Source organism: Pipistrellus kuhlii, unplaced genomic scaffold, assembly GCF_014108245.1.
Source record: "Pipistrellus kuhlii isolate mPipKuh1 unplaced genomic scaffold, mPipKuh1.p scaffold_m20_p_1, whole genome shotgun sequence".
In the NCBI taxonomy this organism is placed as follows: Eukaryota; Metazoa; Chordata; class Mammalia; order Chiroptera; family Vespertilionidae; genus Pipistrellus; species Pipistrellus kuhlii.
In genome coordinates this window covers 47,019,953-47,041,430 of record NW_023425404.1, presented here as the reverse complement: position 1 = coordinate 47,041,430, position 21,478 = coordinate 47,019,953, and the positions used below count along the sequence as shown (strand labels likewise).

General features: G+C 44.0%; 1 protein-coding gene across 2 annotated transcripts in view; it reads right to left on the bottom strand.

Moving 5' to 3' along the window:
- Window positions 1-14,057: 14,057 nt before the first annotated feature.
- Window positions 14,058-21,478, bottom strand: part of FBN1 (fibrillin 1) — a 232,076-nt gene continuing 224,655 nt past the window's right edge. For both annotated transcript variants that reach the window (XM_045582776.1, XM_036442846.2), the window contains exons 64-66: window positions 19,534-19,765; window positions 16,569-16,743; window positions 14,058-15,348 (exon numbers count right to left, since the gene is read on the bottom strand). In XM_045582776.1, the coding sequence (XP_045438732.1) occupies window positions 14,959-15,348; window positions 16,569-16,743; window positions 19,534-19,765 (797 nt within the window). In that variant the 3' untranslated portion in view covers window positions 14,058-14,958. The remainder of the gene's footprint in view (window positions 15,349-16,568; window positions 16,744-19,533; window positions 19,766-21,478) is intronic.

Sequence of the window (21,478 nt, the reverse complement as noted above, 5' to 3'; positions counted from 1 at the left end):
CTTCTCTGGACCCATAGCCTCTGCTCTCTGATTTCTCCATCAGCTATTTGGCTCTTGCCTGAGACTCAACTCTAACTTCTGTTAGAATATTTTCCATATGAACGTCTCTGGAGCAGACAGTGTTTCACCAAGGTGGGCCTTTGTTGGGAGAGAAGGTGATTCAGGATGGCACTGGAAAAGTCAAGTTCATTTAACCAAATTGCTTTTAAGTTATACCAGATACAATCATTATTCCCTTGTGTTTCTGTTCAAAGGGTATCAGACCCAGAGTAGAGACTAGTGCTGAGTTTGAGGCAAAAACAAACAAACAAACAAACAAACAAAAAACCCAAAAAACAGAACAAAATAAACTAACAAACAAACAAAACAGTTTAGGAATGGACACAGGCTCATAGTTGGCACACAAGCCTTTAGATTCTCTCATATTTACCCTCTGGGTCTTTGTAACTCATAGTGTTGGCCTAGCAAGATAGTCAGGCCAGGCCACAGTCCAACACTAACACTTGTGCCACACCCTACATGTGGTCTGACTTGTCCTCGCTACTCACAAACTGCTCGGTGTTCGTCTCCTCCAGTGCAACTTAGGTGGGGGCTATCAGCTTCACTGGCTCCCCATGTTTTTTCTCATTTTCCCCAGGTCTAGGGCTCCACAAAGAAACACATTTACCTACTGAAGGAGCCTCTTCCCTGGACTTTATCTTGGATGGACACCCCAACCACCAACACTTTAGTGAGATGGAGATATGGGTTTAAATCCCAGTCCTACCATTTATTTGCTGTGTGATCTTGAGTGATTCCTTTTATATCATTTAACTATTTTCTCAATTGTGAAATGAAGCTAATCATACAAAGGGGTTTGAGAATTTAAAAAAAATAAAATAAAATAACCCACAAATAAGGAGGGTGATTCCCTGAAAAGCATGCTTGGTCATACTGAGACAGGAAATAGGATTGCTGTTATGTATGGAGAGGTGGTCCCTTCTACACCATTGTCAGGCATAGGAAGCATGGTGGTTAGCTGAACTGGGAAAAATAACTGTGTGAACTCAGAACTGGGTATTCAGAGCCGAGCCCTAGCACTTGGTGTTTGTCTAAGGGCCCTTGCCTCGAAGTGACATGGACAGAGGACAGTGGAGCATAGCAGATGCATTTCTGACCTCCACAGTGCTTTGGACTTGTTCCCATTGCTGGGAATGCCTGTTTGGAAGGGTCCAGTTCCTGGAATGGGCAGAGGCCACCGCAGACACCAGGGCACTGATTTCATTGAGGGACTGTCTCTGGGTAGGTTTTGTGGAATCCCAACAGTGACTACTGACAGTGGCAACCACAGCCAAAAAGAATGAGGCTCCTTGGCTGATAGGTAACGTTTGGGTTTTATGCCTTATGGCTGTACTCACCTAAACTGACTCTTTGGACAGAAGAAGCCTTTTTGGGGCCTTGGGGCTCTCACATAGACATAACACGATGCAGGCATTTAATGTTCCTTTGCACGAAGGTGAGCTCATTTCACATCCTGAGCTGGTGAATCGGCTACATTTGCAAAGTGTTTAGCACACTGCCTGGCACATGCTAAGGGCCCCATAAACGATGCTCATTATTACTGAGCACACGTGCCACAGCAGCCAGAGGGCAGAGCAGTGCTCCTTGGCAGCGGACGCTCCCTGTGGGGAGGGTGGAGGCTTAGGAGCTGGGAAAGGAGAGTGGAATCTTTTAGCAGCTGACACATACCCAGTCACTCCAAGGAATCTCTCATCCCAGCAAGGAAGTCTGACCCAATTTGCTTGGCCCTTCTCCTGAGACTCTGGTTCCAGCCCGGATCTGAGCGGGGAACATCTCTCCTCTGAGCTGGCTGTGGTCAGCAGGCAGAGGAGGTGGCCTGGGGCTTGCGCAGACTTGGGAGCCATGAGCACTAGCTCATCTTCTCCAGCACTCCCTGGGGGTCTGGTGGTGGTGAGAAAGGGAGGACACAGGGTGTGAGGCACCTCGCGTGGTCAGGGAGGCCTCCCCTCCCTTGGAACACGCAGCAGCCAAACCCGGGGCTCATCGGGATGTTTATCACCCTCGCTCTAGAGAGGAACTTACCCACATAACAACACTTTGCAAGTTGGAAAGATCTTTCCAAATGTACAAGACCTCGGCCTGGGATTGAGCTGTAGGACTTCTCGAACCTTAGAGCACAGGGTCCTTGGTCAGTTCTCTCAAACAGGGATTCACATTGGGGTGGAGGTGCCCCATTAGCAAACCTTGGGTTGTTCCATATTTTTACCAGGAGCCTTTCTGTGTCCCTTAAAGAATGGAGAGTGACATGGGGTGGGCCATCTGAGTCCTTGGTTCCCATGGAATCTGACAGCTGGAAGCACAGGGGATGGGCTCAGAGGAGGGAGAAGGGGAGCAGGTGGATGTAGGAGGTCAGCCAGGGCAGCTTTGAGGCAGAACCCAACCACTTCCTTTCCCCGCTGTGCCAGCTGAAGCACAGAAGCCTCACCAACTTGCCCAGGTCCACCACTCATCCTGCTGCCGCCTTTGGTCTCGATGGTCTTTTATAAGCTTAAAAGATGTTACTTTTCTTCTATGTTACTATTCTTTTTCAGCCATCAAGGCAAGACTGCATTCTGTAATTGCTAATTTCACATTCACCCAATTCATTCCGCTGTTTATTTTTACTTCTCCTACCTTCCTACAGGGTCCTGCATCCCTTGGCACTGAGGCCTTAAGACGTCACCCATCCCCAAGTCTTACACAAGTCACAAGTCGCCTTCCTGTTAGTCGTCCCTAACCTCTTCTATAACCCTGTCTTCTCAGTGTCCATACACAGCGGCCCAGGTAAAGGTGGAAAACAGAGATGAAGAGAGAGGAGACTTTCCTCAGCAGAACTGCAGGGAACAGGATGCTCTCCTACTGTCTCTTGAATCCACCCCCCCCCCCTGCCCCCGCCGGCCTTCCACCTGTACTTCTGCAGGAGCTCATTCTTTCAACAAGTGACTGAGACAGAAGCCTCAGGCCTAAATGCCCATGGAGATAAGGGGCCTCAGCCAAGTGGTGGCTAACTGATTGTAAATGAGGATGGAAAAGGGCCTGATCTGTCCACAGCCTGAGGCTTCCTGATCTGCCCCACTACCTGAGATAATCCTGCACACTCCTGATGGGTTAGCACCCCCCAAACAGCCCCTGCATTCAAACTGGTCTGGGCAGGCATTCTAGCCCCATGACCACAACCTCATGACCCTTCTCCTCCCTTTCCAGGCCATACCTGCCAGCTGGCCCTACTGCCTACTCTGTTCTTGCCCAAGTCACTGCCCTCAACAAGATCTCCTATATAATAAAAGCCTAAAATGCTAAGTGTCTGCACATTCATTTGACCATTTGACCTCTGACCAGTCACTATGATGCACACTGACCACCAGGGGGCAGTTGCTACAACTGGTAAGTTAACTTGCTACTGCCCCAATGGGCTGGAATCAGGACTGGGAGAGACTGGCCAGACATACCCTGAATTGAATTTCCTGTCATCCCTCCCTAGTCTCTAAATTTTTTCTACTAATTAATTTCCTTTCAATGTGCACAAATCCATGCATCAAGCCTCTAGTTCTCTCTATAACAGCTCAGCATAGCTGCCACATCTCCAAGAAGCTTTCACCCATGTCTCTGATGGAAATGCTTTCACCACCTCCGCTATATATGCCCTTACCAAGTTTTAGAGCTTCTTTTCTGGAAAAGATACAAGTTACAAAAGTCGAGGACTTGACAACTCCTTTTAGGCAATGGAAAGTGCCATGGTTGACAATGAAACTGGAAAGCCTTGGATGATCCACCTCTTGGTGCATTTTTCAAAAGCCCACCCTTGTCCATAGAATATGCACAACTCATTATTCCTGAGCCATTGCTAAGTTCTGGGTGCTGAATAGCAAAACACAACATGCAGGTCTCTGGCCTGTGTGAGTTTATATTTTCAGAAGTCCCTGGGAAGTATACAGCCTGTGTCAGCTGAAAAACACTTATGGGCCCTGCTTTTTTTATTATTGATTTAAAGGAAGAGTAAGAGAGATGAGAGAGAGAGAGAGAGAGAGAGAGAGAGAGAGAGAGAGAGAGAGAGAGAGAGAGAGAGATCAATTTGTTGTTCCACTTATTCATTGGTTGATTCTTGTACATGCCCTGATCGGGGATGGAACCTACAACCTTGATGTATCAGGACACCACTCTAACCAACTGAGCTTACAGAGCTTGTGGCCAGGGCTCTATAAGCTCTACTTTTCTCAGAACTGCCATCCCTGGGAGCTTGATCTGGGGCAGAGGCCACTGCATGTGGTTCACCTTGTAACTAGGTCCCATAGCATGGCCATGAATGCATCCTTACCTTCCCAGCTTCACATGTTTACTCTGGTTCTTCTCAGCCAGAATGCCTTCCTCACCCACTTTCAGCACCTACTCAGGTTCCCTTCTTTCCTCTCCAAACGTTTTCCCTCCCACTCCCCTGAACTTCTTTCAGGAACTATAATGTAGCGCCACATAATTTAGCTCTTCCTCAGATGTCCCAGAAGTGTGACACTTGGTGGCTTTGGGACTTGTGGCAGGAAGAGAGGTAGGTGGCAGCCAAAGGTATTCTCTCTCCTTCCACCAGAACAGGTTGTTTCTGGGACCCAGCTACCCAGCCACTCCATTTCCCAAGTCCTGTGCACCTTACTGGGCTACAAAACTAATGATGGTCCTCAGAGGGAAAGGGATTTGTAGTGCGTTTGGAGGGGGTTGTTATGTATCTCTGGTGTCATCATCGCTCACCTTCCTCTTCTTCCACAAGCTCGGATGCCAGGCATTGGGGATAGCAGAGCTTCAGGAAGGAAAGGGACTGGATTCTCGAGTTTTCACCTAGACAATAATCTCCTGGGAGAGCCAACCAGGAACATCTGTAAACTTCAGGCAGGAAATAAACTTTCATTAGAATGAACCACTGAGATCTTCCCTGACGAAAACAGAGTTAGATAATTTAGGACGGAGTCCATCTCTGCCACTTTTAGGTGTGTGATGTTGGGATGATCACTTACCCTCCCTGGGTCTCAGATTCTCCATTATCAGAATGGGTTAACAGTACCTAACTTTGCAGAATGGTTATGAGACATAAATAAGAAATTTCTAAAGTTCTTAGGATATTATAGAAACCAAATTTTCTCTGTAACATGTGTGTGTGTACAAGCACTCCCATGCAGTGGCTTCATGTGTGTTCATCTTGTCACTAGATTTTAAATCCCTTGCATAGTGCTTTAATGTTGCAGACCCATTCTGCATTTGCCGTAAAGCCTAGCACAGGGCAAAACACAGAGAAGTTCTCAATAAATATTTACTAAAAGCATAACTATCTTGGTTTAAAACAAGCAAAACTAACTTCCTTTGCTACATGTTTGATGGCTTCCCCTCTTGGGCCACCACCACCCACCCCATCACATAGCTCCCTTAATTCTCTTGCTCCAAGATCCTCTCCTGCTGGTCCAGTTCCCTCCACTTCTCAACCCCCTACCCTGTAAAGGGTATTTTTGTGTAAATCTGTTACTCAGTCAGTGAGTAAATGGGTGTATCTATTTGGATGAAAGTCCTTTTGTGGTTTGTAACCAATGGAGCAGGAGCCAGACAAGGAAGGGAGGGGTGGATTACTGAGGTCTTCGGGAACAGATTGTGAGGGAACCATGCTGGAGGTGGCCTTGTTTCATATTTTATAAACGAGCTATAGACACGAGATGTATGATGAAATCTCTAAGTTGGGAGATGTTGCTAAGCACTTCAGCCCAGGATAAAATATTAAGTTGATGAGGATCAACCATCTCATCAGGTTGGTATGTTGAGTCTTCGGGAATTATGTCAACGTGTTTTTAAAAAGAGGACACATAGTAAAAGAATAAGAGCAATGAAGGAATGATGGATTATCCAAAGTCAGTTTAGCTTATTAAAAAAAAAAATCACACAGAATCTGTTCTCCACTATTGAAGAGGCAATTGAAGTTCCTTTCAAGTCTGATAGTGTTTGACATGCTTTTTACGTATAAATATAATTCCTAACCTCTTCTGACAAATATTCTGATGATATTAGATAAAGAATAAATACCTATAATATTAGGAGGCAAATGTGTTTTGAGGCCCTATTTGATTCAAATGGATGTCTTTCTTTATATTCCACATAGGATATTTATCACATGCATTGGCTATAATAAAACACTTAAACTTACTTGGAATTGGATTTTTTTTTTTTTTTTTTTTTTTTTTTTTTTTTTTTTTTTTTTTTTTTTTTTTTTTTTTTACTAGAGGTCAGGTGCACAAAATTCATTCACTGGAGGGGGGGTGTCCCTCTGCCCAGCCTGCAAAATCTCCAATCTGGGATCCCTTGAGGGATGTCCAACTGCTGGTTTAGGCTTGATCCTACAGGTATCTGGCCTAAAACAGTAGTCTAACATTCCTCTCACAATCCGGGACTACTGGCTCCCAACTGGTTGCTTGCCCCCCTGCCTGATTGCCCCTAACTGCTTCTGCCTGCCAGCCTTATCACCCCCTAATCACTCCCCTGCCAGCCTGATTGACACATAACTGCTCCCTGCTGGTCAGATTGCCCCCAATTGACCTCCCCTGCTGGCTTGGTCACCCTTAACTTCCCTCCCCTGCAGGCCTGGTCCCCCTCAACCACCCTCCTTCCCCTGCAGACCCGGTTACCTCCAACTGCCCTCCTCTGCTGGCCTGGTAACCCCTAACTGCCCTACCCTGCTGGCCTGATCATCCACAACTGCCCTCCCATGACAGCCATCTTGTGACCACATGGGGGCAGCCATCTTGTGTGAGGGTGTGATGGTCAATTTGTATATTACCTTTTTATTATATAGGCTATCAGATCCTTTTTGTCCTCTGTAATCAGATAGTACTTCACACATGGAGTATGTGGAAATGCAATTGAGCATGCTTATTCAAAATACATTTTAAAGTTCCCTTTTCTGACTCATATTGGCAACAATGTCTCACTTTTCTGTAGTTCTTGTTTCATCTCCAGTTTTTCTTTTGTGGTTTTCTGAACAACAACAAAAAAAACTCCTTGGAAGGCCTATTAGAGGCTTAAATCTTAGGTAACAGAGCACAGAGCCATTCTTGATAAATGCATTGTGCTATCATTCCAATGTTGCAAGGCCCAATGACAGAACTTGGAGTCAGGTCAGTGGCTGGGTGGTGGCCTGGCCCTGTATCCCACCATATTAATTTGCATACTCTTAGCAGAAATGTATACTTTCTGGAAAAGATAATTTCCATTTTTACTCCAGAGAAATATCACTTCAGAAGAACGAATTTACCTTTCCAGTTTTGTAAGATGGTATGAGGAAATTTGAGTTAACTGGACCATTGTTCTGATTTAGATATTTTTAGGGGGCTTTCCCAATGTTTTCCTATGAATAGACTTTACATTAGAGATGTTGACTCCCTGAGACTGAGAACTACCCAGTTTGGAGGCAAAATTATAATCTCGCTGAAAGGCTAGTGTGTATGATAGTCATGGGGTAGGTCAATGTGTTTAGGCAACCACCTGGCGACATCCACACCTCGCTGTGGCTTGATTGCTCCCTACCAATGCTTCACAATTTGCAGAGTCAGAACTTTCTGTCAAAGTTCATGTGATTATGGTAATCCAATGACATATAGACCAGCAGTGTTAACAGCAGTGGGATGCATCTCAGAACTACAGGGTGAATTTCTCCAAGTGGCCGTTCACAACGGGCCTCAGTTTGAGAGCAACCAGAAATCCCCTTGGCTGCAAACTGGAATCCCCTGGAGAGTTCTCGACACTGACCGTGGCTGGGCCTCAATTACAGAGATTCTGAATCAATGGGTCAGAGGAGCAGCCAAGACACTGGGGTTTTAAAAAGTCCCCTGAGTCATTCTAATGTGCTGTTAAGGTTGATGTGGATTCTTTGTAATGAAACAAATGGCTCTATATGAACTACCTTGACTATTATAATGACTCTAGACTGCCTAGACAAATATGCATATGTATAAATGTACTTACAAATTTATAAATATAACAGATATATAACAAATAATTCTAAATTATCAGTGGCTAGTGCAATCAAGTTTATTCCTTTTGAGTGTAGATGATTAACTTGAGAAAGAGAGAGAGAGAGAGAGAGAGAGAGAGAGAGAGAGAGAGAAAAGTGTGGATTTGTTGCCCCGTCCTTTTATGCCTTCAAGGTTGATTTCTACATGCACCCTAACTGGGATCAAACCAGAAATCTTGGTGTGTGGGGGCAATGCTCTAACCAACTGAGCTACCCTGCCAAGGCACTGTATTTTTTTTTTTATTAAATTATTATCTGTGTACATATTTTAACATTGCCCCCTCCCCCCATACATACCCTCTCACCCCAGAGTTTTGTGTCCATTGGTTGTACTTATATGCATGTATACAAGTCCTTCGGTTGATCTCTTATCAAGGCACTGTATTTTTTTTTGCTAGACCTGGAAATGGCATATAGCACTTCTCCTGACATATCAATGGTTAGAATCCATCACCGGGCCGCAGCCTAACTACAGAGGAAGTTAGGAATGTCCTTTTATGGGCCTGAGAGTGAAAAGTAGGGTTGGTGAGCATCTAGTCAGTTTCTGCCTTATGTTAATACTATGAAAATATTTATAACTTCATTATTTGGCATGTGTTTATAACACCCTTATTTAAGAACCATGGGCTTAGGGTTTGTGTCAACATTTAAAATTAACTTTATACATTATATTTGTCTTACATTTGTAGAATCAATGAAACTTTAAAGGACCTTTCAGTTGTAATTTCAATAAAAATTGTTTTGGAGGCAGTGAGTAGAGACCCCAGGCTGTCTAGCTCTGCTTTAACCCAAGCAGCTCTGCTTATATTTTATGTTAGATTTAATTAGGGTAGGTTTCATTTAAACAGGAATCTAACTCTAAAAGTACCTTCACCACTGAAAATTGCCATGTTTCAGCATTATGAGGTGTAGAATGCTGTTTCTAATTTTGATGATTCATAAAGATCTAGACATGGGTTTTTTATTTTATTTTTTTAAAGAGAAGTCTTTTTTATTTTATTTTTTTAATTTATTGATTTTAGAGAGGAAGAGAGAGGGAGAGACAGATAGAAACATCAATGATGAGAGAGAATCATTGATAGGCTGCCTCCTGCATGCACTTTTAGATGTCAAAAGTGAATCTATTCCTTGCCCCTGTCTGCTAGGATGGTGGGATGTGAGGACAACTAACCCTGCCTTCTTCTTCATAGGCCTGCCGAGTCTAACCATGTTCCCACCAAAGTACAACTGGGAGAGACCTGCTTGGTGCCCCCTTGTTTTAAAGTTTCTGCAGGGTAGAAACCTGGCTTCTTCCACCTTTGTCCTTAGTGCTTCATGCCAGTAGCACAAGGAAAGTGAAAAAAAAAATGTTCGTGGAGGAAAAGAAAGAAACGGGAGAGGAAGAGGTCACAACAGAGAGAAGAAATGGTTTGCTCTTCTGTATGGGTCTTTCCTGTTTTCACTTCTTCCAGTCTCAATCATTGATCCATTCAATACATAGTCAGTACCTACTGTGTGCCAGGCCCTGAGCTGGGCAATGGAGCTATGAGGACACAGCAGATTCTTGCCACCAGAGCTCTCAAATGACACAAAGGAGGCAGCAGTGACAAGCATTTACTGGGGGAAGAAGGAAAGGGGGAGCAAGAGGGCTGAGCAGGGTGAGGCTCAATTCTTTCCTTCGTGTTCACTGTGGCTGGAAGAGCAGAGAGGAGCCTGGATCTTCAATCACATGTGTAATTGTAGCTTTGCAGGGTCCTATTTTGCTGTCATATGGTGTATCTTATTTGTTCTTTGGACAGGCACAGTGAAATGAGTAAGTGCTATGTCATCGGGAGGCCTGGGGCTTTTAGCCTCAGTCGTACCTCTTTAAGGAGAGAGACCTTTGGCAAGACACCTGCACTCATGCACAATAAAGATTGTAATTACCCAGGATTGAGGTGAGATGCAGAGGAACACTGTTCACAAGTATTTTTTAAACTAGAGGTGTTAGATTTTTAAAAGTATCTATGTATCTATCATGCATCTATCGCAGGCAATAATGATCCCTGTGAGCATCTGGGGAAGGTGTTATCGTTAACCCTAAAATACTGATGAGGAAAACAAGACTCTGAAACATAGAGTTGCCCTGTCTGAATAACTTAGGGAATAAGCCCTGGACAGAGCTTTCTGACCTCAGATTTCCTGCAGAATCGGGACTTTGGACCAAGAGCGCCTGAGGACCTCAGGACCCGATTGAACTCTCTGCAAACTTTCTTGTAAGATAAGAAGTCAAAATTCTGTGAACCAAGAATCACAGACCCTGAGAAAATAAAAACTTGAGACTGAGAGCATCAGCCTTTAAGAATGGTGGGCCCAGCTTCCATGCCCTTTCCCAGGGGAGGCGGGGCCAGTATGGGTGGGTTGGACCCAATGGCCACTATTGGGAGCCCTGTGCTCCTGGGAAGCTGGCTCTGCCGCGGACGGACTCTTGGGCTCACGGATTACTGTGAAGGACCCACAGAGAGCCTGCTGGGGTCAATCTACAAACGTGCAGGAAGCAGCAGGCCCTGGAGGAGCTGGTCCCCCTAGCTGAGGTCAGTGGAGCTGGAACAAAGGACTGGCCTGGAGAGGTGCAGTGAACATGCCAAAGGGGTATAATGAGAAATACTTGAAGACAGAAAGGCTGAACAACCCATGTGATTTCATGCAACAATAAAAATACAGACACCAACAACCCAATCCAGCCTGCCAGGCTTTGAGATCCTGACATGTCAGGGCACATAATCTTTCGGGACAGGTCTGGCCTTTCAACTGGCAGAGCTGTTGGGGTGCCCAGAGCAGAGCTGACCACGCAGACACAACAACCCAGGCCTGTGACCTCTTTCCCTCAATAGCTAGTGGGCTCCACAGGATCTGTGATTACCACCAGGATGTTTTCAAATGTCTCAATTTCCAGGAGAAACAAAAGTAGAATCACTCAGCTTTGATTTCAGCCTTACCCCAGAGAGAGTTTTAAAAAGGAGCCAGGCCTATTCTGATTTTGAGAAGTCTGAGCACAGTTGTAGAGCCCACATCAGGTAGGGTATGGACATGACCCAGGACCTGCTGAACAGAGCAGCTGCTTTCTGCTAACCTTTCCCACTTTGGTGCTGCTTACCTTCGAAGCTGAGCTAGGATTTCAGAAACATGCTAGCTGATACTCTACCCAACCCTTAAGAGGCCAAAGGGAGCAGAGAGAGGTTACTCTTGCATTTATTCATGAAACAGGAAAAGTCACGGGGATCAAAAATAACCATGAGTATTACTATACACAGAACAAAAGCAACAATGGACAGAGAGCATGGAGTTGAGCTACGACTGGGTTCGTTCGGTTAAAAAGGGTGCACCTTCCACTATCCACGGGTAAACATGGACCTGACATCCATTTGCAGAGGTCACAATTCAGGCTTGAACCAAGGATGCAAAACAGCCCGTGTCCAAAAAGGAAGTTTCTGATTTTGTTTGCCAAAAAAGCCATTTTGGAATCATTGGCAGTAAGTTGAAATAGCAGATTCTGTGACATTGCCAGGTCCTGCCAAATGTATGTCGGATGTCAAACGTACAAGACCCTCATGTTTACACAGATATTTGTGAGAACGTCAGAACCTTTCATTGAGACCCAACCCTGGAAGTGAACCCTGTATGGATATATGGAAATTAGCAAAATCAAACCCACAGCCTTCTTGTTTCTAATTCTCAGATGAATACTGAGAATCCTTTCCTAACAAAACACAGTTAGGCTCACATCGGGCCTAACAAGTCTAATGAGGTAAATTATTACCTTTTAAAAAAACACACAAAGTGTTATTTAAAATTGGCAAGAGGAAAGTAATTGTCGTCAGCTATGTATGTGAAAATAAATCTCCCAGTAATAATCTGCTAGCATTTAAAAACAATGTCCTTAAACCATTTAATAATCACATTTCTAATATACCCTAAGAATTATAGCTAAGTCAGAATAAAGTACATTCTATGGACAAAGCTGATGGTGATTTAAAAATCTAAGGAGTTTATAGGTATATGACTTTTAAGCATATAATATAATATTGACTTAATTGTCCTTTATTTTGGCTCATCTAATTTACAAACATGATTTCTGAAGTTGAACAGTATTTGTAATGGCAATGTCCAAAGCAATTTTGGCTGAGTAAAGTGCTATTTGTTGAATAAAAATGTAGTTGTTTGTGCAAGTTTAACATTTCACAAGGCCAGCTGGTTCACTTCAACCCTACTTACAAAGTAATTATTGGCAAATGAAATGGGCTGGGGGATAGAGACAAGTTTTCAAGCTTCTGAGCGATTTACAAAATCAAGTTCTTCAATCATTGAAAGTAAAATTGAAAGGTCACAAACAATTAAAATGTACAGGTTTAAGTCTCAGGATTAAGATGGTTCCAACAAGAGGAATATTTACAATGGAACAATGAGGAAAATGTTTCGTTACAGTCAGAAACATGGAAAATATGCCGTTGAAAATTGTTGGCTCTGAAATAAATAAAATCCAGACTGAGACCATTAAAAATATCAAAGTGATCTACTATGTGCCAACTCTATTTTCTTCTGTTGTTTGTTAGAAAGAAAATCCGTTATTGAATATAATGCAGTTCTGGTTAAATCACCAAAGACATTTTCCGTATTGCAAACTGTCGTTTACCATATGCTATATATTCTTCCCTAATAATTTTAGCACACTTCCATCACAGAGCCATAGGTGCAGAGTTAGAAGGAAATTTTGAGTCATAAATTTAACTTCCTAACCAAGATACAAGTCCTTTCCAAAATAGTTATTTGACTCATCTCTATTGAGCACCTATTCTGAGCAAGGTTTTTTGGATGGCAAAATAAGAGATAGAAAAATACTTTAAAATGTTCAGGTAGCCCTAGCCGGTTTGGCTCAGTGGGTAGAGTGTTGGCCTGCGGACTAAATGGTCCCAGGTCAATTCTGGTGGGGCATGCACGAGGCAGCCGGTCAATGATTCTCTCATAGTTGATGTTTCTATCTCTCTCCCTCTCCCTTCCTCTCTGAAATCAATAAAAATATATTTTTTAAAAATAAAGATATATATTTTTAAAAATGTTCAGATAGAAGAAAGCCGATATTATGCCTAGACTGAAACCACCCAGCTAGTGACAGGGACATCACCACATTGCAAGGAAACCCATTGTCTCAGAGGGTAGCCCCAGAACGAGGCAGGTACGTAAGTGCTAATCTAAACTGCACTCCAAATGATCCTGGTTTTGTCTTCTGGAGCATGCCTACTCTATCTTCCTTAGCTGTCCGCAGATTTTGAGAGGATTTGTCTGAGTCCTGTCCGGTTTCTTCTCCCTTCATGTAGCAATCTCACTTTCCTTTATTTTCACCTTCCTGGTATTTTAAAAACCATTTCATATCATTTGAATGAGCTTAATTGTTAACTATTTAATATTGCACTTAAAATAAAACTGCATTTTCAAATTATGACATTCAGAAAATAAGATTAATAGCCTTCAATTGGATTCGATTTGGAATTACCCCTTTGAAATTAGACTAGCACTGACTAACAACAGATGTTTAGGGGGAAAGAGGGATGGAACACCGAAGGCTTGCCAACACTGTGTATATATTTGAGGAAAGGGGGCAGGATAAATCTTTTGTAATGAAATGCATGTGCTCTAAGACAATGACTAAACTTGAGATTTTTAAAGCACTTAAATCTAGTAGTTGAAAAGTCACCGGATTAATTAGGTCATGCTTTAGAAATGATGCTCCAACCTAAATCTCTCACTGGTAAGAAATAATGCTGCGGTCTTTAGTGAATTATGAACCAAGAGACTCAGACGCAAATATGTTAAGTCTGCTTACAATGGTTATACATTTGGCACCTTTAGAAGCCGTAAGTAACAGACCCAGGATAATTCAAATTCAGGAGACTTTATTTAGCCTCCAGAATGGCCCCTCCAATCCCACATCCATGCAAGAACACGAAATCAAGGGGTACACTAAAAAAAAAGAAGAGACTGTTTTATTGTGACATTTATGACATGGACCCCTTGCGGACATGAATGATCGAGGGTCATCTTGGCAGACGGCACAGGTGTGATGAAGGATGCACTGGTGACGTTCTGGCGGCTGAGGCTGTCTCTTGGTCCTCCCAGACCTCCATGCACGTGCGGGCCAGTCACAGAATCTCAATACCACATGGTGTACACATTTAACAAGTCTTTGGTCTTAATAAGCACCATTACAAACCCTCACATGAAGGGTATTATTATTCTAGTTTATAAATGTTTCAATGATAAAAATAGCACGATTACAGTATACACACACTTAATTTACATGTAATGTATTATACTCATAACTGAGAGAAGCTACTGAACTAACTTTGGTTGGTTGAAATGAATGAAGTACTGGAGCTGAATACTTGGAATTTGGTTTCTAAGTTGTGTAGATAGTACAGTGCATTTACGAATCTAGTTTGAGAATTTACTAGCACCAAGTAGATATTAGAAATGGCCAACCTAGTACTTTTATTTGGAGAAGCAAAGTTTTAAAATCTGGGGGGGAAAAAGAAGTCCAACGATTGAAAGCACATTCCTGTATGTCTGCTGGAAGGATGGCACGTGAGCGTGGATGGCCAGCCCCCAGTAGAAATACACATCCCAGTTTTCAAGAATCAACACACATGTCAAGGTAGCTTAGCTACACACATGAGAAGCCTGAGAAAGTGGTTGTTTTGAACTAGGGTAGTCTCCTGTACCTTTGCTTTGGTAATACAAGAATAGTGCTTATTTATGGAAATTGATGTGGTGAAAGATTGTACCTATGATATAAAATTCTGATGGGGGGGGTAAATTCAGTTCTACCTATCTATCTTTGGTTTTTCATTATTGGGTCTCTGGATGGTGAATTAATGAAGCAAAATCTGAATTTTCATCTTCAGATTATCACCCAGTTCACCACTGAGGTAGTCTTTGTCATATTTGTCTTCTAGCTGGTTCAGTTCTTTCTTCTTATAAAGTGGAGTGCTGCTGATCTGTAATGAATAGGTTCCAGCCACTGGCTTCTTCTTCGTGAAGTGGAGGTAGCTGATCCCTTCCTTTTGGTTGATTTTAAAGAAGCCGTTTTCATTCCCAGATTCAATCAAGTATCTGTTGTGATTCGTTAGAGTTGTAAGAGCGGGAAGAAGTTCCAGGATTCGGACCTTGTTGCTGACGTGGGAGATATTGAAAGCGAACATGGCCATCTTCTCAGCGTCCCAACTTGCAAGACTCACATTGGCTTCTTTCTCCGGCTGATCCTGAAAAGACACATGCAGTGTGTTACATAAATTGTAGATAAGGCACTTGTGTCCCACTATACAGGAAAGGTAACGTGATTCTCACACTGATACAGCTTTCTTCTCAGGTTGTATAAGCCATATTGAAAAAGCATGTTCATAAAACACATTTTTAAAACCACAGAGGTATTAAGTTCCCACATGGCTATAATATTAAAAATACTAAACTTATGTCAAGAAGAAGATCAGTTTGAAACCACTTGTATTTGGAGGGCTTTTAATGTGGTGGGTCTCCAGGTGTGGTCCCTGGACCAGCAGCCTGCGCATCACCTGGGAATCTGTTAAAAATGCCAATTCTCGGTGCCACCCTAGGGTGAACCAGAAGCCCTGGGGGTGTCTCCCAGAAAATCATTTTATCAAGCTTTCGAGATAATTCAGATGCACCCTCAAATCTGAGAACCACTGTCTTAATAGATGGTTTTCTTTCTAAAGATTATCTCATTTCCTAAACCACAGCGGATGCATTACAGCACCGACGCTTAAGAAAGAACCAGTCTATTTCAATTTTGTTCACGGAGGCAAAACCATTCCCTCCGAAGGACACACCTATCAACCTACTTCCTGACTCTGATGATCTGCTAATATTCAATGCTTTGCACCTGGCTTCCTGCTTGCCTCTCTGGGACCAGATGTGCTAGATTCTCAGGGCCCGGAGCCAGAGGTCTGGGTGAGTATCTGTGCATTTCTGAGTTGACTGAAAGGCTGCGGCAGCCATAGGCAAAGAAAACCAGGCTGCCTGAGCTCCGTGTTGTTCTTGTCCAGAATCCAAGTTCCCTCACACTCCACATGGCTCTTCTCAGGAGAGCAGCCTTTTGCTTCAGAACTTGGCGTCCCTGGGTAGGAAGCACTATGTCACTTCACTATTCTGCCCACTGGCTGTCCCGGTTCAGACCTGGTCCTTTCAGCAGACTTTGGGTGGGTGCTGGACTTTCTTTTTTGGCGAGACAGAGGAAATGAGCAAGTATGTGGAAGCCTTCGAAGGGCCACTCCCTACAAGCAGCAAGAAAATCCAGAGAGAGCCCCACAGACTCTTGTAAAATTCAGCCTAGAGCTCGGGGAATGTCTGGATTTTTCTCCCCAGGGAGCCTTTGCTCACTTTGGAGCATCCTCAGAGGAAACCACAGGAATCTGGAAGGCCTTTCTGCAATAGGAGACATCAGGAGCCACCACGCTGTACCTACCTCGACGGGGGAGGCATCTGTCTCATTGGCGCTTCTCCGCCTCCTGCCCCGTTTCGGGTAGCCATTGATCTTACACTCGTAGCAGGCCTCTGGGGAGAGGGAATTGTCATCCATTTCTCCGCTGGCAGGTGGCTCTGGGGCTCCTCGGCCCATGCCCATTCCAGAAACACAGTGCCTGTGGGAGAATGGGAAGGGAGCACAGACATTTGTCATGAGAAGCGGGTCACAGGGAGGTGATATGAGAATTCTGGTGAAACCTGGTGACATTCAGCCCTTAATTACATGTCCATTGGGTGACTGGACGGTTCAGAGACTGAAGTGTTCTGTGGTTGAGCTCTTACTCCCAGCTGCTTAGTTTATTGATTTTTCTCCATTCTCTCGGGGCTCTATTTTGAATATTGATTTGCCCCTTTGTTCCCCAAGCCTGATGTGGCCGGTGATTTGCTGTACTTATATGTAGGGAAGGGACATGCAGTGTTGTTTTCCTCCTGTCTTGGAAAGACCATGCAATGAGGAGGTTAAATAAGTCTTCTTTTTATGAAATGGGTTCCATGGAGAAAAGTGTAAGACATCACTATTCAGTTCTTTGCCCTCTTCCCAACTTATGGGTACCATCACCACCACCATTACCACCCTTCCTAGCTCCAGCTTCTTGGCAATCTCTCCTATTACCTGATCTCTTACTCTGGCTGAAGCTACTGAAGGTAGGGAGAAAGCTCTAGGTTAGGGGTGTCGAATTCAATCAGAGAAGGGGCCAAAATCTAAAATCCAGCCTAAATCACGGGCCGAATGGTTTACTGAACAGTCATAAACTGTCATTGTGATGGAAACGCAGCGGAGTGCAGTGATGACAGTGCGGTGCGGGCCACATTGCAAGGCCTGGCGGGACGGATTTGGCCCATGTGCAGTCTAGGTGATACTTGAGGCTGACTTAGAAATAAATTGGGAAGATAGGCAACATATAAAACCCATGGATCAGAGCTTGCTCAACTGTGGGAAATTGTTTCAAGTCATTCAAAACCACCAGGGCCATTGGCTCTGACTCATGTGAGGCTGAACAAACAAAGCCAGTGCCCAAGAGAGAACTGGTTCAGCTGTTTTTCTTTGCCTTTGAGTTATCAAAGCCAAATTATGGACAGAGGCCTGCATGTTTCACAAGTACCTTGTTTTCTTATTCTGCTTACTATTTCATAGGCCACTTGGAATGTAGTTAGTAGGCTCCCCTTTCAAAATGTGTTGAAATATCTGAATGACTCAACAAGAATCTTTATTCTGGGGGGCCTGGTCTTATCCCTTTAGTGATTCATAGAGAAGCCAAAACTATATATAAATGGGTATAATGGGTCAAAATGTGGACCATACATCAGTTATCTCTTTTTCTGTATTAGCTGGCCTACTATTTATAACCCATCTTCTTTTATGCTGTTATTCAATATAGGCCTTGGCCAGGCAGCTCAGTTGGTTAGAGCGCCATCCCGATACGCCAAGGTTGCAGGTTCAATCCCTGGTCAGGGCACATACAAGAATCAACCAGTGAATGCATAAATAAGTGGAACAACAAATCAATCTCTCTCTCTCTCTCTCTCTCTCTCTCTCGCAGACTCAATATACAGATTCCTACCATTTTTTTTTTGCAATGCTGCCAGAGCCCAATACATTTCCTTTTCTTCTTTCTTTATCTTGCAACATGAAATGTGAAGAAACAATAACAATGAATGAAATGATAAATGCTCATCGTGTGTGTGTGTGTGTGTGTGTGTGTGTGTGTGTGCGCGCGCGCACACACACGCACGCACACGTGCGCACGCACCCGTATACATTTACATAATGATTCCATTATGGACAGGCAAACCCCAAATTTGCAGACTTTGGTTCCTTTCTCAAGACTCTTTCCCAGGATTCTCATTTTCCTGGAACACCACTTCAAGAAGTGTGACTATGAAACCCCAGTGGCCAGAAGCCTGTGCGAAGTCTCACATTTTTTTGCTGGGACAATGGCTCTGGCATTAAACTTAAAAAGAATGAGTTTCCTAAGAGCCAACATAGACATCTGGGAATTTGTGTCCCATGGCTGGCATTCTGCGTGCTTCCCATCAAGCATTCTTTTGCCTCCAAGTCTACACAGACCCAAAATGAACTGCTTGCCGTGTGTGTCAAGAAATCCAAGGCCACTAGGTTAATAACTTGACAAATACATGGATGTGTATGTTGGGAAACATGTAACTAACTTTGTGTGTGGGGTTTATATGTGTGTGTGCAAGGGCATTATGAGTGTTTGCACATTTAATGTCTGTGTGTTCCCAATTAAACAATTAAAACTTGAGATCCTTCACAGGATAGCCAAAACTCGACAGATGTCCAAGTCTAGATGAACTTGGCAGGGAAAAGGACCTAACCTTTGAAAACTTGCCGCCCAATTTAAAGCACTGAGTAAAACAAAAAGAGGTCTTCCCTGTCCCAACTCACATACATACAATGCAGTGAAATATTTTACCTGGAAAATGTAATAACTATTTTAACTCTCATTTTAATACTCTTTTTGGTCATTTTAATGTAAATTTAAGTCTAAAACGTGAAATATACTTTAAAACCACGCAAAAGGTATCTTTTGGATTTATCCTACTAGGCACTGGGCAAGATGGCATTTTAAGTTAAGACAGAATGCTACTTGCCCAAGAAGAGAGGGAATCAACAGTGTGCTACGTGAGCCCAGCTTTGTCACGGGTCAGCCCCCATATTTCCTGAGAAATGAATCACTTTCCCACAGACTCTTTTGTTCAATTTGTATACATTGTCAGAACTGTAGATGCCCCCTTTCAAAAAATATAACCTACAACCTCCTCTATGGAGCTAACTAGAATTAACTCAAGGGTTATAAAATGTATAACTCTGCTCTCCGAGAACAGTGAAATATGCTGAATCAGTGAGAGAGTCTCCAACCAGGATAGCAAGCAGCGGTGCTCACCCTTGGCCGATCCGGAAGTAGCCTGGTGGGCAGCCGCACAGGTAGCCGCCCTCGGTGTTGGAGCAGCCATAGCTGCAGGGGGCCTGGGAGGAGCCACATTCGTTGATGTCCTGGCACCCTCCACTGAACTGCTCGTACTGGAAGCCGGTGGGACACATGCACTTGTAGCTTCCCAGGGTGTTGTGACAGGAGGCTCCTCCGCAGATGTGAGCGCTGAGGCATTCGTTTTCATCTGTAGGAAGAAGCAGAAGACAAGACTTAGGTGACATGGGCCAGAGGTTCTATCGAGGAGTCTGGGTCAAGTCCCTGGCTGCTGGCCAGCTGGCCCTCGGCCAGGCTCTCAGGAAGCTGAAGCAGGTGAAGGTGTCTGGGATGAGAGAAGGAAAACAGGAGAAAGATATGGAAATGGAGGTGGGCTTTTGCCATATGGCGAACAAATGTGTTCGACAAGGTCAAATGCACCGGGTGGAGGGCAATAGAGCACGGCATTCTGAGGACCGACAGACTCTAATGTTCACGGGAAGCCTACAGTAGTATGTTCGTGAGCCCCCCAGGAGGCTGGTTCATAGCTAAGGTTCAGGATTGAGGGTGAGAGGGAAGGAATCACCCGCTTCTCTGTGCAACGGCATGACTGTCTCTAACGCAAAGACCGAGCACATTCCTGGAGGTTGCTTTTCCATCTCCTTTTTTCAGGATGTACAGGGCTGGCAAGGGCTGACACCTGTCTGCCCGCCCTGGCCTTCCTTTTCAAAAATCTGCAAAAGCTCCCCCACCCCCAGTGCTTGTGCTGGGGATGAATAGTACCTTCTGGTATGTCCGCTCCCATCTCTGAATGGGTCCCCCTTATCCAAACCAGACTCCCACCCGAAAGTCTGGGCCGCGTCTAACACTGAGTACGGCTGGAAGAGATGCGTGCAAACTTCTTGAGCAATAATTCTGGAAAACCCACAAGAGAGACAGATGGTGCAGACTGGCTGCCCACAGGGACCTGCCAAGTCTGATAGTAATAAGCAGGGGGGAAATCTAACTTAAGTCAACAGGGAGGGAGAAAACCTCAAATTTCTTATTATTTATAATTTATATTATTTTTTTTTTGAAACCTCCAGTATATTTTTGTAGTCCTGCCTCTGAAGAGCAGGTTGAAAGCATGCTGGCAAGACAGTTGTTAATTGGGACAGCTCATGGTTAAGCGTATGTCCATTTTAATGCAGGTAGACTGGCCTTCTCCTCACTTAGCAAATACTTCCAATAAAAGGGAGGAGGGAGAAGGTAATTGGCGCTTATTAGATGCCAGCTGCATGACATATGGGAGATGAGGTGCTTCACGTTCATTTACTCCACCTTCCTAACCATCATGGGAGGGAAGTACTATAATCCCCGTTGATGAAGAGAGTGAGGCTCACAAAGCCGCGGTGGGCAGGGCCAGCACCCAGGTCTGTCTGACTGCAGCAGCAACCTGCTTCCCTTTATGCCACGATGTTTCTCCAGAGGCTCACCTCCATCTAAAGTCATACATCCTTTCTCCTTCAATGACTTTTGCCTTATTTGGTTCATGTAGAAAACACAATTCTTAGAAATGTCTTTTCATTCATTTTTAAAGAGCAATATTGTTTCAAGAAAATATCTGTTTTTCAATCTAGGAAAATAGATGGGTAAAAATAGTGGGGGCAGCATGCTTACATATATACATAATATTCATATTTCTATCCTTTATTTCCTACCTCCCTCTCTCCTTACCTATCTCCCTTATTTTCCTCTCTGCCTCCTTCTCTCTGTCTCTCCTGTGTGTGGTTACAGGGAGAGTGAGTCGATACATAAGAAGAAAGCCAGGCACTGGGCTGCCTGCAATGACTCAGTGCCTACCTTTGAGTCTGTTTGAGGGTCCTTACTATCCAAGGACTCTCAATCACACACCTAAGGTCACTTAAGCTCCAAGATTCCTAGA